The sequence below is a fragment of the Narcine bancroftii genome, chromosome 13 (genome assembly GCF_036971445.1).
Source record: "Narcine bancroftii isolate sNarBan1 chromosome 13, sNarBan1.hap1, whole genome shotgun sequence".
Classification (NCBI taxonomy): Eukaryota; Metazoa; Chordata; class Chondrichthyes; order Torpediniformes; family Narcinidae; genus Narcine; species Narcine bancroftii.
The window spans coordinates 84383425-84396828 of NC_091481.1; the positions used below are offsets into that span (position 1 = coordinate 84383425).

At 39.1% G+C, this 13404-nt stretch overlaps 1 protein-coding gene across 5 annotated transcripts in view; it reads left to right on the top strand.

Moving 5' to 3' along the window:
- Positions 1–12925, top strand: part of LOC138748665 (adenosine deaminase domain-containing protein 1-like) — a 38376-nt gene extending 25451 nt beyond the window's left edge. For all 5 annotated transcript variants that reach the window (XM_069909239.1, XM_069909243.1, XM_069909240.1 and 2 more), the window contains 7 exons: positions 1902–2027; positions 3885–4035; positions 6882–7049; positions 8124–8338; positions 10484–10718; positions 11656–11788; positions 12661–12925. In XM_069909239.1, the coding sequence (XP_069765340.1) occupies positions 1902–2027; positions 3885–4035; positions 6882–7049; positions 8124–8338; positions 10484–10718; positions 11656–11788; positions 12661–12771 (1139 nt within the window). In that variant the 3' untranslated portion in view covers positions 12772–12925. The remainder of the gene's footprint in view (positions 1–1901; positions 2028–3884; positions 4036–6881; positions 7050–8123; positions 8339–10483; positions 10719–11655; positions 11789–12660) is intronic.
- Positions 12926–13404: the final 479 nt, after the last annotated feature.

A 13404-nucleotide genomic window follows, 5' to 3' on the forward strand; every position in this document is an offset into this window, starting at 1 on the left:
ACCATTCTTCTAACTTGTGCATATAAAATAAATAGAAGAAAAATTTTGGGACAGAAGTTGTATATTTCTATTCAATTTTAAAATGTATTGAATCTAAACATGCTTTTATTATTAGTTATTCCTGGCATCACTGTTTGCATTAGGTTATTTTAGTCTTCACTCAAACTTGATGCACATTAGAATGAAAGGTAGAAGTAGGCTATTTGACCACTTGTGTCTCCTTCAGTATTAAATAAGATGGCTGATATTTTGCCTGTCATTTTCCTGACTAATCTCCTATCTCTCAATACCTTTTATATCTAAAAAAAATATAAATTTCTGTCTTGAATGTATTCGATAAAGACTACTCAACTTCCTGGGTAAAAATAAATCCTGAAATTTTCTGGTATTCATAGATGTCAGTATTGAATTGGATATTGGGCCTTGTAATCATCCAGGTTTAGGAATTGTTGTTCTGTATTTGTTTCTCCACTGGAAAAGAGATTGCATAAGGCAATGCCACCAGTGTTCATCTGGCCAGAACATTATCAATATTCTTGAAAGTGTTTCCCTTATTTGTTGGTTGCTAGGAAGCAGATATGGTCCAATGACATACAGTTCAAACATATCAACATTCCTGCTTAGAACATTTTAAAAATTGCAAGTGCTGGCAATCACTCTCCCCAGCCCAGTCTCTCTCCCCCTTTTCTCTGTCACATGGACATAGTCAATTCTTTACCTCTCCCCCTTATAATTATCATCTTTTGTTGATTCTGAGATTTCCTGTTTTTTGCTTATTCCTTATTTCTTGAAGAAGGGGCCTCGTGCCCGAAATATCGGCAATTTATCTATGGATAAAGAAAAACCAGCTTTTCGGGGTGTTTTTTATTTCAGGGTCTGCAGACTTTGGTGCCTCACACAGAAAATGCTGGGAACTCTTATTCATCAGGCAAAATCTGTGAACGGAGAAACATTAATGTTGTAGATCCAGACCTTTCATCAAAACTGGAGGAAAGGGGGAAAAAAAAGTTTTCAGAAGGAGAGGGAGGTGGAGGAGAGATGGGTAGAAGAAAGGGGCATCTCTTAGATGGTGCAAAGGCACTGATTACAAATAAATAAAGAATACGCTCACTCACTTCTTTCACTACACCATAAAGTCGACTTTCTTTGTATTATTTACTGGACAGAACATTGCATTCTTCAACTCCCCAAATACTACCCAGCTAAACCTCTCTGACCTTCTTACTGTCACACAGGTGATCCTGACGCTCTCTCCTCTCAACGGAAGGTTTTTTTAGTTATACCTGTTAAAGGGCCCAGTCCTGAAACCTTGAATGGTGCATGACCTGCTGGTTGTGTCCATACTTGTGAATTGAATTTACCCCCAGGATCTGCAGACTTTCTCTTTAATTCCATTTACTAGCAGGTGAAGTTTCTAAGTCTATATGGCATGCCCAATAGGCCATATAGAGTTTGAATTACAAGATTCTGATTAAAGTTAAGAATGCTGCCACAATGTTAGCAAAATGCTGTAACAGCGTCAGTGACCAGGGTTCTAATCCAGCGCTGTCTGTAAGGAGTTCGTACATTCTTCTTGGGTCTTCATGGGTTTCCTTCAGGTGCTCCAGTTTCCTTCTACCCTTCAACATCTGGGGTTGTTAGTTAATTGGGCGGCACAGGCTCATGGACGAGAAGGGCTTGTTACTGCGCTGTATGTCTAAATTTAAATTCTGAATGGTCCTGCTTTAAAGTACTTTCTATCATTACATTGACGGTCATCTTGGAGCAGTGCATTTCCTTTTGGGCATGTAGATGTCAGAAGGAATAACGTATTGAGTTCCATTAAATTTAAATGAAATGATTACTTTAAATAAATGCTCTGTTTTTACTAAATCCAAAAGTGTTAAATCTTTTGATTTCAGAATATCGAGTGACTCATCCAATCCGCTGTGCAGCAGTTAGCAATTGCATGTTGAAAATACTTCTGAAATATTTTCCAAAGTATAAGTGCTCCAAAAGGACTCTGGCTGCTTTCATTGTGGAGAAAGGCAAGTTAATCAGCATTTTGTGGCACTCAGTTGTGATAGATGTAAAAATAAGATTTTTATTGTTCTTTTATTTGTAAATAATCCATCACTGGGTTTAGTGTCTATTGTGGGAAGTAAATAGAATTGTTGTCTTGCACTACACAATGATGTCGGCCTCTGGTTTAGCACACGAAACCCCACATCCTTGTCAGGCTTCTATTGCCACGAGTTTTCAATTTCTTTTCTGTCACTTAACATGTCTGAAACCCTTGGAAATATTTTGGATATTGTTACAAGTCCAGAGGACCCCAAAACCCAGCAGCAATAGAAATTCACCAAGACAAATGGTTTCTTTAAATTTGCTTTTTAATTTTCTTTAAACCTAAAAATAGGATCAAACTGTACCTTTATTCTATTAACTTAACCCCCTTCTAAGTGCACATGTATGTAATGTGTAGATGTTCAGGAAAGTTCTTTGATTCACAGTCCAATCTCACTTCTTACTTCAAGTTCACGGGTATCAGGCAATTTTTATACTCTGCACAGAATTTAACATTTATAAATTTTGACCAAGCTCTGGTGCTTAAAAGTAATTGGTTACCACTCAGGTTGGTTTCAGAGGGAGATTTGTTGCTCATTGAACACAAACTGATTCCCTCCGATCAGCCACTTCATGGGTTTTCCAAATGATAACCTCTTCTTCCAGGTCACCACAGAGCTCCTCTTGTTTCCCTTATTTCATGAAACACTCTAGCCAGCCATTTCCTTTTGTAAGGACTACAAGGGTTTTTCAACAGGCTGAACTCGTAACTCACAACCGGTCTTCAAAATGGAATTTTCAACCAAATGCCAGTTTGTCAGTTGCAGCCTCCAAACCACTGCAAAACTCTCGAACTGAATTGTCTCTCTGTGTCTCTCAAACCACATGACCCCTCTTAGAACTGCAAACTGCAAACAGACAGATTGCCAGCACTGGAATCGGTTTCTGCTTGTCCATTTGTTGCTTTCAAAACGTTAGTCCATTTACTCCACAACATCAGTCCAATTAACACCTACTTGTGAAGTCTCTATGGGCATTCTTCAACATTTCTGTCAAGTCACTGTGGACATGACATTTCTGCTTATACATAGCTCTTGCATTTTAAATGAGATCTCTTTTGTGAAGTGTTACTGTCTGTTTGTGAAGTGACCTACACACTTAAACCCCCCACAATCGATCTCTTTTAAAGACATTAATATATAATATAAAATATACCCCCCACAATCGATCTCTTTTAAAGACATTAATATATAATATAAAATATACCCCCCACAATCAATCTCTTTTAAAGACATTAATATAAAATATACCCTGTAACAATATGTAAGCACTGTTTTTGAAAATAGTCCATTTGTTCATTAGTGTCTCCCCTCTGTTGTAAGAAATAAATGTGTCATTCCCACACATTGTAACCCATTCTCTTCTGTGCCCGGCATTCTACCCTGGATCTCCTACTGCCCACCTACACTGTGGGGAATGTTCAGTACCCATTTAACCAACTCCTTTGAGGTGAAAGGGTGTGGAAGACTTGGAGGAAACTCACATCAAGCTACCACAGTCAGCAATTTACATCACAGGGAGGGAATGAGAGAGAAAGATATTGGGCTGGGCATCAGCAATAACCCCCCCCTTCCCCCCCTACTCCACTTTTTTAGTTCTGATTTGTTCATTTTACCCCATTTCCCTTTTTCCAGTTTGCATATATGGAAAAACTTTAGCTTTTAGTGTCGTATGTCAAGTTTCCAATGCATCTAGAGTACTTGGTAGATGCAGGATCTTTCTCCTTCAACAAAAATGTTTGAATTTTGGCCTCAAAATCATGCCTTTTGGCTCTACAGTGATAGAAGATTGCAATGGCGAAACTGGTGAACGGTATGAAGTTGTTGCTCTTGGAACAGGAGATGCTTGCTACAGTGGTTGGATGTGTTTTGATGGCCGTTTACTACATGACTGTCACGCTGCTGTGGTTGCAAGAAGAGCATTAAAAAGGTAATGATATAGAACATTTGTGTAAATGATGCCATGGGACCTCTGTCTCCTGTCCTTGATAGACTCTATTCCTGGATATGTATTTGAAAGTAGTTTGCCCAAATGCAAGGATGCAAGGCTAATGTTTGCATTCTGGAGCCCTCATTAAAGAAGTGGCGAGACTGCTCTCTGAACAGAATTGAGGAAAGATTGGAGAAACTTGGCTTTTCTGGCTTCATTGAAAGAGGAACATCAAAATAAAATATAAACTGAAGATGAAGTCAAAACCAATTCAAGTTCAAAGGTTCAAGCTAGTGAACAGCAAATTTAGGATTGACAATTGGAAATGAATTAGTAAGCAGGCACAGGATGAGTTTTTTCATTAACAGGGTATGGTTATCACTGGCAACACCAACAGAGCATCTGCCTAACCCCAACATTTATTAAAACTGAATGGATTGCTCAATTGAGAGCTATGCACACAGTTGTCAGCCTAAAGACCGATGGGGTCCAGAGTTGACCCTTACCATCCAGGCCATGCCCCCTTCACTCTGCTACCATTGGGACCCTCAAGACGAACACCCAGTGGCACAAGGACAGCTTCTTCCCCTCTGCCATCAGATTTCTGAAAGGAGAGTGAACCACAGACACTACCTCTCCTCAATTTTTTTTGCACTATTTATTTTCAAATGTAATTTTATAGCAATATTTCCACCTGTAATGCCGCCACAAAACAATGAATTTTTTGACAGGTTCATGACCGTAAATTCTAATTCGACATTTCCTTCTCTAGCTTTTACTCTAATCCTTTACTTTTGCTAAGACTAGTATATTTAAAATTTCAGATGATTTAACTGAACATCAATTCCCCAGCTGCTGCAGTTGATTAGTCTAGACCAGACATTTTCAATGGGGGCCCTATGCCCTAGTCTCCTCGGGGGCCACAGCACATTTAAGTAAGTCTTCTTTTCACCTCACGTAACAAAAATATGTTTTATGCAGTCAGGAGGAAATAGTATGGAAGAAACTTAAACTTGACTGCTTCACAGGGAAGGGAACCCATAAATTTTGAGCAAAGTCCTGGTGGGTGGTGTCATAGCCAAAACAAAATTGAGAATAGCTGCTCTAGTCCTTTAGGTACAAATCCTATTGTAGCCATTCCAATGAATTCAACACTCTATCTAGATTGTCAGGTACAATGTTTGGCTTGCAGAATTTATTTCCAGGGCCTGTGGTAACAAATTAGTAAACTATTGGTGAGGGAGATTAGAATTGGGGGGCATAGCCTCAAGATCCACGGTAATAGATTTGGGACAGAGATGAGGAGGAACTGCTTTTCCCAGAATTGATTTAATTTGCTACCCATTGAAGCAGTGGAGGTGACCTCGGTGAATATATTTAAGACAAGGTTGGATAGATTTTTCCATGGTAGGGGGAATTGAGGGATATGGGGAAAAGGCAGTTAGGAGGAGATGTGCCCATCATCAGATCACATTGAATGGTGGAGCAGGCTCGACGGGCCAACTCCTGCTCCCATTTCTCATGTTCTTAAATGCTGGAGGTTAATTTATTTGTCTTCTGTACTTGTGGCTTTTCAAACTCTCCAGTATAACTACGTAAGTACACAAGCTGTGATGAACTAAACCTCCCAACAGCCTCCTTGCGGTTGCTACATCATCAGGGCTGGCGCCAACAATCAATTCAGGAGCTTTGAAACTTTCCTTCTTTTCGTCATTCAATTACTTTGCAAAGTCTTTCACCACTAAGATTGGACGTGTTGTAGACAGTGAAGAAGGGTTTCAAAGCTTGCAGAGGGATCTGGACCAGCTGGAAAAATGGGATGGAAAAAGGCAGATGGAATTTAATGCAGACAAGTGTGAGGTGTTGCATTTTGGAAGGACAAAACAAGAAATGGTTGGGCACTGAGGAGTGCAGTAGAACAGAAGGATCTGGGAATTCAGATACATAATTCCCTGAAAGTGGCATCAAAGGTGGATAAGTTTGTAAAGAGAGCTTTTGGCATATTAGCCTTCATAAATCAAAGATTTGAGTTTAGGAGTTGGGATGTTATGGTAAAGTTGTATAAGACATTGGTGAGGCCAAATTTAGAGTGTTATGTGCATTTTTTTTAACCTAACTGCAGATATCAATAAGATAGAGTACAGAGAAGATTTACTAGGATGTTGCCTGGACTTCAGCAATTGAGTTACAGGGAAAGGTTAAACAGGTTAGGATCTTCCCTGCAGCATGGAAGAATGAGAGGAGATTTGATATTCAAAATTATGAGGGGGAGAGACAGAGTAAATGTAGATGTTTTTTTCCCCATTGAGGGTCGGTGAGATACAAACCAGAGGATGTGGGTTAAGAGTGAAAGGGGAAAAGTTTAGGGGGAACTTCCTCTCACAGAGAGTGGTAGGAGTGTGGAACAAGCTGCCAGCTGAGGTAGTAAATGCGAGCTCAATTTTAACATTCAAGAGAAATTTGAACAGGTATGTGGATGGGAGAGGTATGGAGGGCAATGGACTGGGTTCCGGTCAGTGAGACCTGAAAATGGCTCGGAACAGACTAGAAAGGTTGAAGGAGCCTTTCTGAGCTGTAATGTTCTATGGGAGTATGGGAATCAGGTCCAGTAAGATAGATCCAAACCGTCCGATTTACAGATTGTAGATCTGTAAAACGATAACGAACTTGGTTAGAAGTACTTGGGTAAGGTAGCATATGGAAATGGTTAACATTTCATAACTTTGTATTTCAGAAAATATTTTGGGGATTTTAGATTTCCATCAACATCGATGTTTTTTTCGCATGGAGGAATTTCGTTGCAATGAAACTTTTTGATAATGTCAATGAATTTTCTCATTTTGCAGGTATTTGTTTAAGCAGCTCCTTCTGTTCTACAGTAATGATCCTGTGAATTTAGAAAAGTGCATCTTCTACAAGGCTTCTGAAAACAATTTGCTCTCCCTTAAGCACGACATATTTTTCCATCTCTATCTCAGCAGAGTGCCAAAGGGGGCTGCTCAGAGTATTTGTATGTAAGTGCTTTAAATTCTAATGTTGCATTCCTACAATGTCTGTTTCAATGGCACATCGCAATGTTCATGTAAACAATATTAACCAAGAGTGCTGGCACATTTTTTTTGGAAACAGAATACACAATTTGCACCTTGGATGAAGTTGATCCAGTAAAATCCCCCGTTATCCGGGACGACAGGGATCATTGATGTCAAAAATGCAAATTTTCCAGTTGACTGAGACTCGCTCTTCCAAAGCCTAACTAATACACCTGGATTAAGAATATACTCTTTAAAAGACAAAAAGCAATACAAGGTGTAAAGTAATTTGAAAAGAACAATCAATGTTGTAGCCTTTAATTATGTAAAGTTTACTTTAATCAAGTAATTTCCGTAACTTACAAAATTTAAATTTGAACCCTGGTTGCTGTAACCCACTGTAACAGCGTTGTGCTAGCTGCTGTACTAACCATGTTGCAGCCATAATTAGCTCCCTCCTGCATGTTTACAGATAAAGCCCTACTAATATATTTAGACCTAATAAAAATAAAGACTTGCTGGGCAGGGATAGGGAAACACTTTGGGAGAGTCGCCCCAGTGGCGAGCAACATCTGCCAGCTCTTCATCTTGAGCGCTGCCATTTCTTTCCAATGCAATTTTATTGAAACAGCTGCTACGTGACTGGAGAGCTCCGCTGGCTGAATGTTTGCTCCCATCTTCACCAAGGGACCCAACTCGCTTCCATGCAAATGTCCTGGTCAGGTCCGTGGCACATCTTCCTCACTGACAACTTGCCTCCACACAAGCGTCGTAGAGAAAAGAAGGCACGCCCATTGAGGGGCATTGCGAGTTCAGTAGGGAAAATCTGTGCGTGTCCAACAAAGTGTCAGCGCTCCCCTGCAGGATCCGTCCACCTGGTGTTATTTATTTAAAATTTTTATTTTTAATTTCCTCCATTGTTTTAAGTTTCTGCTTGATGAATTTCAGATAATGGAGATTTTACTGTCATACTAACAAATGGATGTTTTGTCATCTTGAAGATGTGTTAATATTTTCTCCCTCTTTGAATTTGCATGCTTGTATAACATTCTGCAGGGACGCTGTGGCCTATCGAAATCCCGAGATGAGACTACAGATTCATTCGAAAGGTGCCGTCATGCCAGTAGTAAACTGTCGTCTAAGTCAGACAGCAGCCCGTGTTTGCTGCATGACTGCCAGTGATAAACTGAGCAGATGGATGGTGCTTGGAGTCCAAGGAGCTCTCTTAAGCCACCTGATTGAACCTTTATATATCACAAGCATTGCCCTTTGTAAGTACCACAAACTTCATCTGGAGAAGTCGTTAAGGGGCTATGTGGAAGTTGCACTTTCATGTTTGTGCATTGAAATATCAATTTAAAAAAAAAAAACCTGACTTCGGGATATGCCTTTTGCAAGCTAACTCGTATGCTGTTGCAGGGATATTTCCGAGGCTTTTATGATTGATGTAGATGGTAAATAGCTTGGATAAAGGGAACAAATGCACTGCAACCAAATTAGCCAAAACAAAAAGAGGTAAAGCATATTCAGAGCTATAAAAAGATTACGCCATTGGTCAAATATTCCCAAATGGAGTATAAGCAGAATATTATCTATTTTTAAAATTTAGACATACTGTACAGTAACAGGGCCTTTTGGCCCATGAGTCCATACTGCCCAATTACACCAAATTGACCGACAACCCCAATACGTTTTAATCGGTGGAGGAAATGAGCCCCCGGAGAAAACCCATGTAGACATTGGGAGAATGTACAAACTCCTTACAGACAGTGTGGGATTGGAGCCCCAGTCCTGATCGTTGGTGTTATAATGGTACAAAATACACAAAGTTTAAGTGTAGATATAATTGAAAAGGCATGTTGGTAATTTATTGTAAAGGGGATGGAATATAAAAGTAAGGATATCTTGTTATATCTGTGTAGGTCATTGTTGAAACAACATCTGGCATACTGCCAAGAGATTTAGTTGGGATATTTAGAGGTTGAGACATGCAGTGGATGCATTTCAGAAAAAGTACTCTAGGGTTAATTATCGGGATGATGTGGTTGTGTGTGTGTTGGGTGGTTCATCCATTGAGGATTGCAGAAATGAGGGGTGACAAGACCGTTGTAAGTTTCCCTTTGGATACCTGCTCCACATTCAGTAAGATCATGGCTGGTGATCTTTTAGCCTGGTGCCCTTGCCCGGCACCAGCCTGCATTCCTAAATTCTTAATGTATCTTTAAAAAAAAATCAACCCTGGTCTTGAATGGACTCTACAGTTGAGCCTCAGCAACCTTTCTGGGTAGAGAATTCGAAAAGTTCACCATCTGGGTGAAGAAATTTCTTCCATCTCTGCTCTGAATGGATGGCCCCATGATTAAATGGTTTTAGACACCCATTGAGGGTGTGTACGTCAACCCCAGATCCTGTTAAATATATCATAAATTTGTTTGTTTCAGTAATCTTTCTCATTATTTTAAATTCATGAGGGGGTTAGGCCCAATCTGCGTAATCTCACATCAAACAACCATCCTTGTGCCAGGAATTAGTCAGAAAGCATTTGCACTCTGTCACAAACACTTTTGATAGGGAGACCATTGAAATACACAGTAGTCCAAGTACAGACTTGCCCAGGACTTGATATTGCTGTAAATAACTTTTTACTTTTGTATTCGAAACTCTTGAAATAAAGGCCAGCATTTAGTTAATTATTTGCAATACCTGCATGGTAACTTTCAGTGATTTGTTTGCAAAGGCATCCAGGTTCCTCTCATCACAAATGTCTTTCAGTCCCTCACTTTTTAAAACAAAATTTTAGTCAACGTTGATCGTTAAAACAGCAATACTTTACATATTTCCAGTTGTCGTTCATCTTACCCTTTCCCCGAAACATTACATCCTCCTCACATTCCATATTGCCACCCAACTTTGGATCGTCGTCATTTCACTTGAAAGAAGTATAGTGGGACCCCTCATTGATGTAGACTGAGCAACTGGGGGTTCCAGCACCGATCTTTGCAGTGCTCCACTTGTCATACCCTCGAACCAAAAAAGATCAGCCATGGTCAGGTTGAATGCTGGAGCAGGCTGGACGGCCTGCTTCTACTTGTTTTCTTTCTTATGACCTGCACTGTGGTATTTTGTCTGTTAATTGATCTTCAGTCTAATTTTATTGAATAACTTTGTGTGTGACTTTAGCTGCCTAAACGCCCAAGTATAGTTTGGAATTGACTTCCTGTGCTCCCTTCCCATTCACCTGGTTCACTGGAAAATGTACTGTTTTTTTTGTAACACCTTTAAAAGGAATATGATATAAGACCATGTCATAGCTGCTCTGTAGTTAAGGATTTCTTAATGTGTGAGTGGGAAATAAAGGTTGAGAACCACTCTCTTAAGTGTTGTCAGTAGAATTTGAACATTTGTTTCCAATGCAGCTGACCAATTCTATGCGATGCATATCGTCACAAAAGCTATCAATGAGCGTGTGGACGAGAGTTTGAATGAGAAACTCCCAGCCCCGTTTATGGCTATGAAGGCTCATTTCTCCCAGTGGGTTGAGGAAGAACCAGAAGATGTGGAACGGCTATACAAAATGCTGAGCATTAACTGGTGTCAGGGGGACAATTCTGTGGAAATAGTGGAGGGAGCAACAGGCAAGGTCACAGAGGAGTAAGTCTTCAGTAAGAATTCCACTCTTTGAAGTAAATATTTAAACTCTTTTGCTTAATTTCTGCTCTGAGGTGAACACTTGTCAATACCATACCACATTGATTTCAAATGGGTGCTCTGGATCTAGCTAAACCTTGTGTATTAGAGCAGAGGTGAACTGGGTGCACATGGTTTAAGATTTTTGTTGGACAGAATGTGCTATCGACCAATAAAATTTAAAGTACACCACACATTTGGCGCCAAGGACCTGCGTTCAATCCTGACCTTCAGTGTGCTGCATTCCAATACCACATCACAAAGATGTGCGGGATGGCAGTTTAATTAGTCTGGAGGGAATTGATGAGAATATTTAAAACCTAGATGTAAATAAGTATGTGATAGTCAGTAGAGACTCTGGGCTGAATGGCCAGTAAATCCCTAGTATCCAGCACCTAGGGGGATTGGTGGATGCCAAATAAGTGAATTTTCTGGTCACTTGAGATGTCCGTGTTGCATGATTGGTGAACTAACAGTGAGGCGCGCTAATTATAAAATTGTGTTTTTTTTTTAAAAACCTACCAGTATTTATTTTCTGTGATTTTATTTTTGCTGGTTGCTTGAATTCTAACAGGGATTTTTAATGTTCTTCAGAAGTATGACATGAACGGGATTTCACAGTAATGAAACACGGCCAGTATTTGATTAATCTTGTAAGGCCATTGCTCAATTTAAAAAGAAATAATTGTAGATGAGAACTGTGGACATTTGCAGAACAACAAATTGTTTAGTTTGAAAAGCACATTTTAACATTTCTTGAAAATCATTAATTTCTGTATTAGTTTAAAAAAAATTGATACTGCTAGATACACCAGGATACATTAAATGATTATGTAGCAACACTTTTTGCAATTCCTGGGTGTTTTGACCTTTCAATTATTTCTACATAATTTTATTTTAGTTCCCCTTTTAAGAATGGAGTCAATACCGCCAGTCGCTTGTGCAAGGCTGCTATGTTCTCTTCATTTCGACGTTTAGCAAAAGAAATTAATAAACCAGAGTTACTGGAATGGTCAACATATCATGAAGCAAAGGTAAATATCTTGTGTTGACAAAAAAAGGTTAAGACATCATGCATTCAAATATTTAAACAAAAAAAAACAAATTACTAATATACTTGGTGAAGGAAGTAAATTTAAAAAAAATGGAAATTTGCAAAACTGAGCTTTAGAGATGTCCTGGTGATCTGGAAAATCTTTGTAGATTTTTTGTTTGAACTTGTAATAAAAGTACTTTAAATTATTGGTCCCCAAAACCTGACAGGAGTTATAAAAGTGAAATTAACAGCTTAGGAGATTCCAATTTCTCTAAATGTCAAGACACTACTTTGAAGGCCTCCCTAACCAAGGATCCTACAAATGCTTTAATATTTGAAACCCTAATTCAAAATTGTTTTTAAATACTTTGTTCTCCCCTGGGACAGACCAGAAGGGCCTTATTTCTGTGCTGTAATGTCCCATTTTGCATCATCTCATGTACTTTCTGACGTGTCCCCGGTTCACCCTAAATGGCCTGTGTAAAAACAATTGCTGGAGGAAAAGATGTAACCAATTGGAAGATATAACCATAGATAACTTTAACAGGCTCAAACCCCAAATATTATATCTTTACCTCCTATACCCACTTTGAGAGACAAATTCCTCTGGGACTTTCACTCTAAACAGCCCATGTCTGCAGAATTCCTTCAGCAGACTCTTGTGTTTCCATTGCCAAAGGGGCAGTTCTTTTGCAGCTTAAGACAGCTTTATTGTCACTGATGACCAATGTTATTAGGGTGGAAGTACTCAATTCATGGAAATATAAAAGGGTTCTGGCAGCAGACTACTGAGATAGTAATCTAATTAAATGTTCATGTCATCCAGATTTCTACAAGGAGTGACTTTATGCTTTTGTGTAATTATTCCAGATGAAGGCAGAAACATACCAACAAGCGAAGAACCTTGTAAACTCTCACTTCATATCCACCAGAGCAGGGGTATGGCCAAAGAAATGCTTCGTTGACAACTTTAGCAAATAAATCTCTGCCGTATCAACAAACTGGAGTACTTTAAAACCAAAAATGGTAGAAATACTCCACTCAGCAGAACGGAGTATTTATTTAATATTTTTGTGAAAAGATTGATTGATTTGCATGTTTCAGTTATAAAAGTAAAATATAGTTTCAAACTACATTTGTGATAAATCATTTTTCCTTTTTGCTGGCTTATCAGTTGTTCCAAATGATCTCCAGGTTCTTGAACACCCTTCAAATGGAGTGACAGTGTGATGTGAATTTCTTCCCAGCACATTTAATGGCATGACAGGAAAGCTGGAGGACAAGGTGTTGAAAGGATAGAAAACAGGTGCTGGAGAAACTCAGTAGGTCACAACACATCATAGAAGACAAAAGGGAGTCAACATTTCAGGCCCGAGTCCTTATTCAGGAAGGATGAAAATCAGGCAGATGTACAAACAAGGTGGGGTAAGGAACACAGGCGAGCAGTGGATAGAGGTCTGATGTATGGAAAAGTTTAACTTTTTCTAAAATATTTAAGTTGAAGTAATACCTGCTAAACAAATCGAAAAGAAATTGTGATAATTTTCCAGCATTAAAATATCAAGATTTTAACTTTCTACTCAAACTTGTGCAGCTAAAGTTACAGGATGAAAT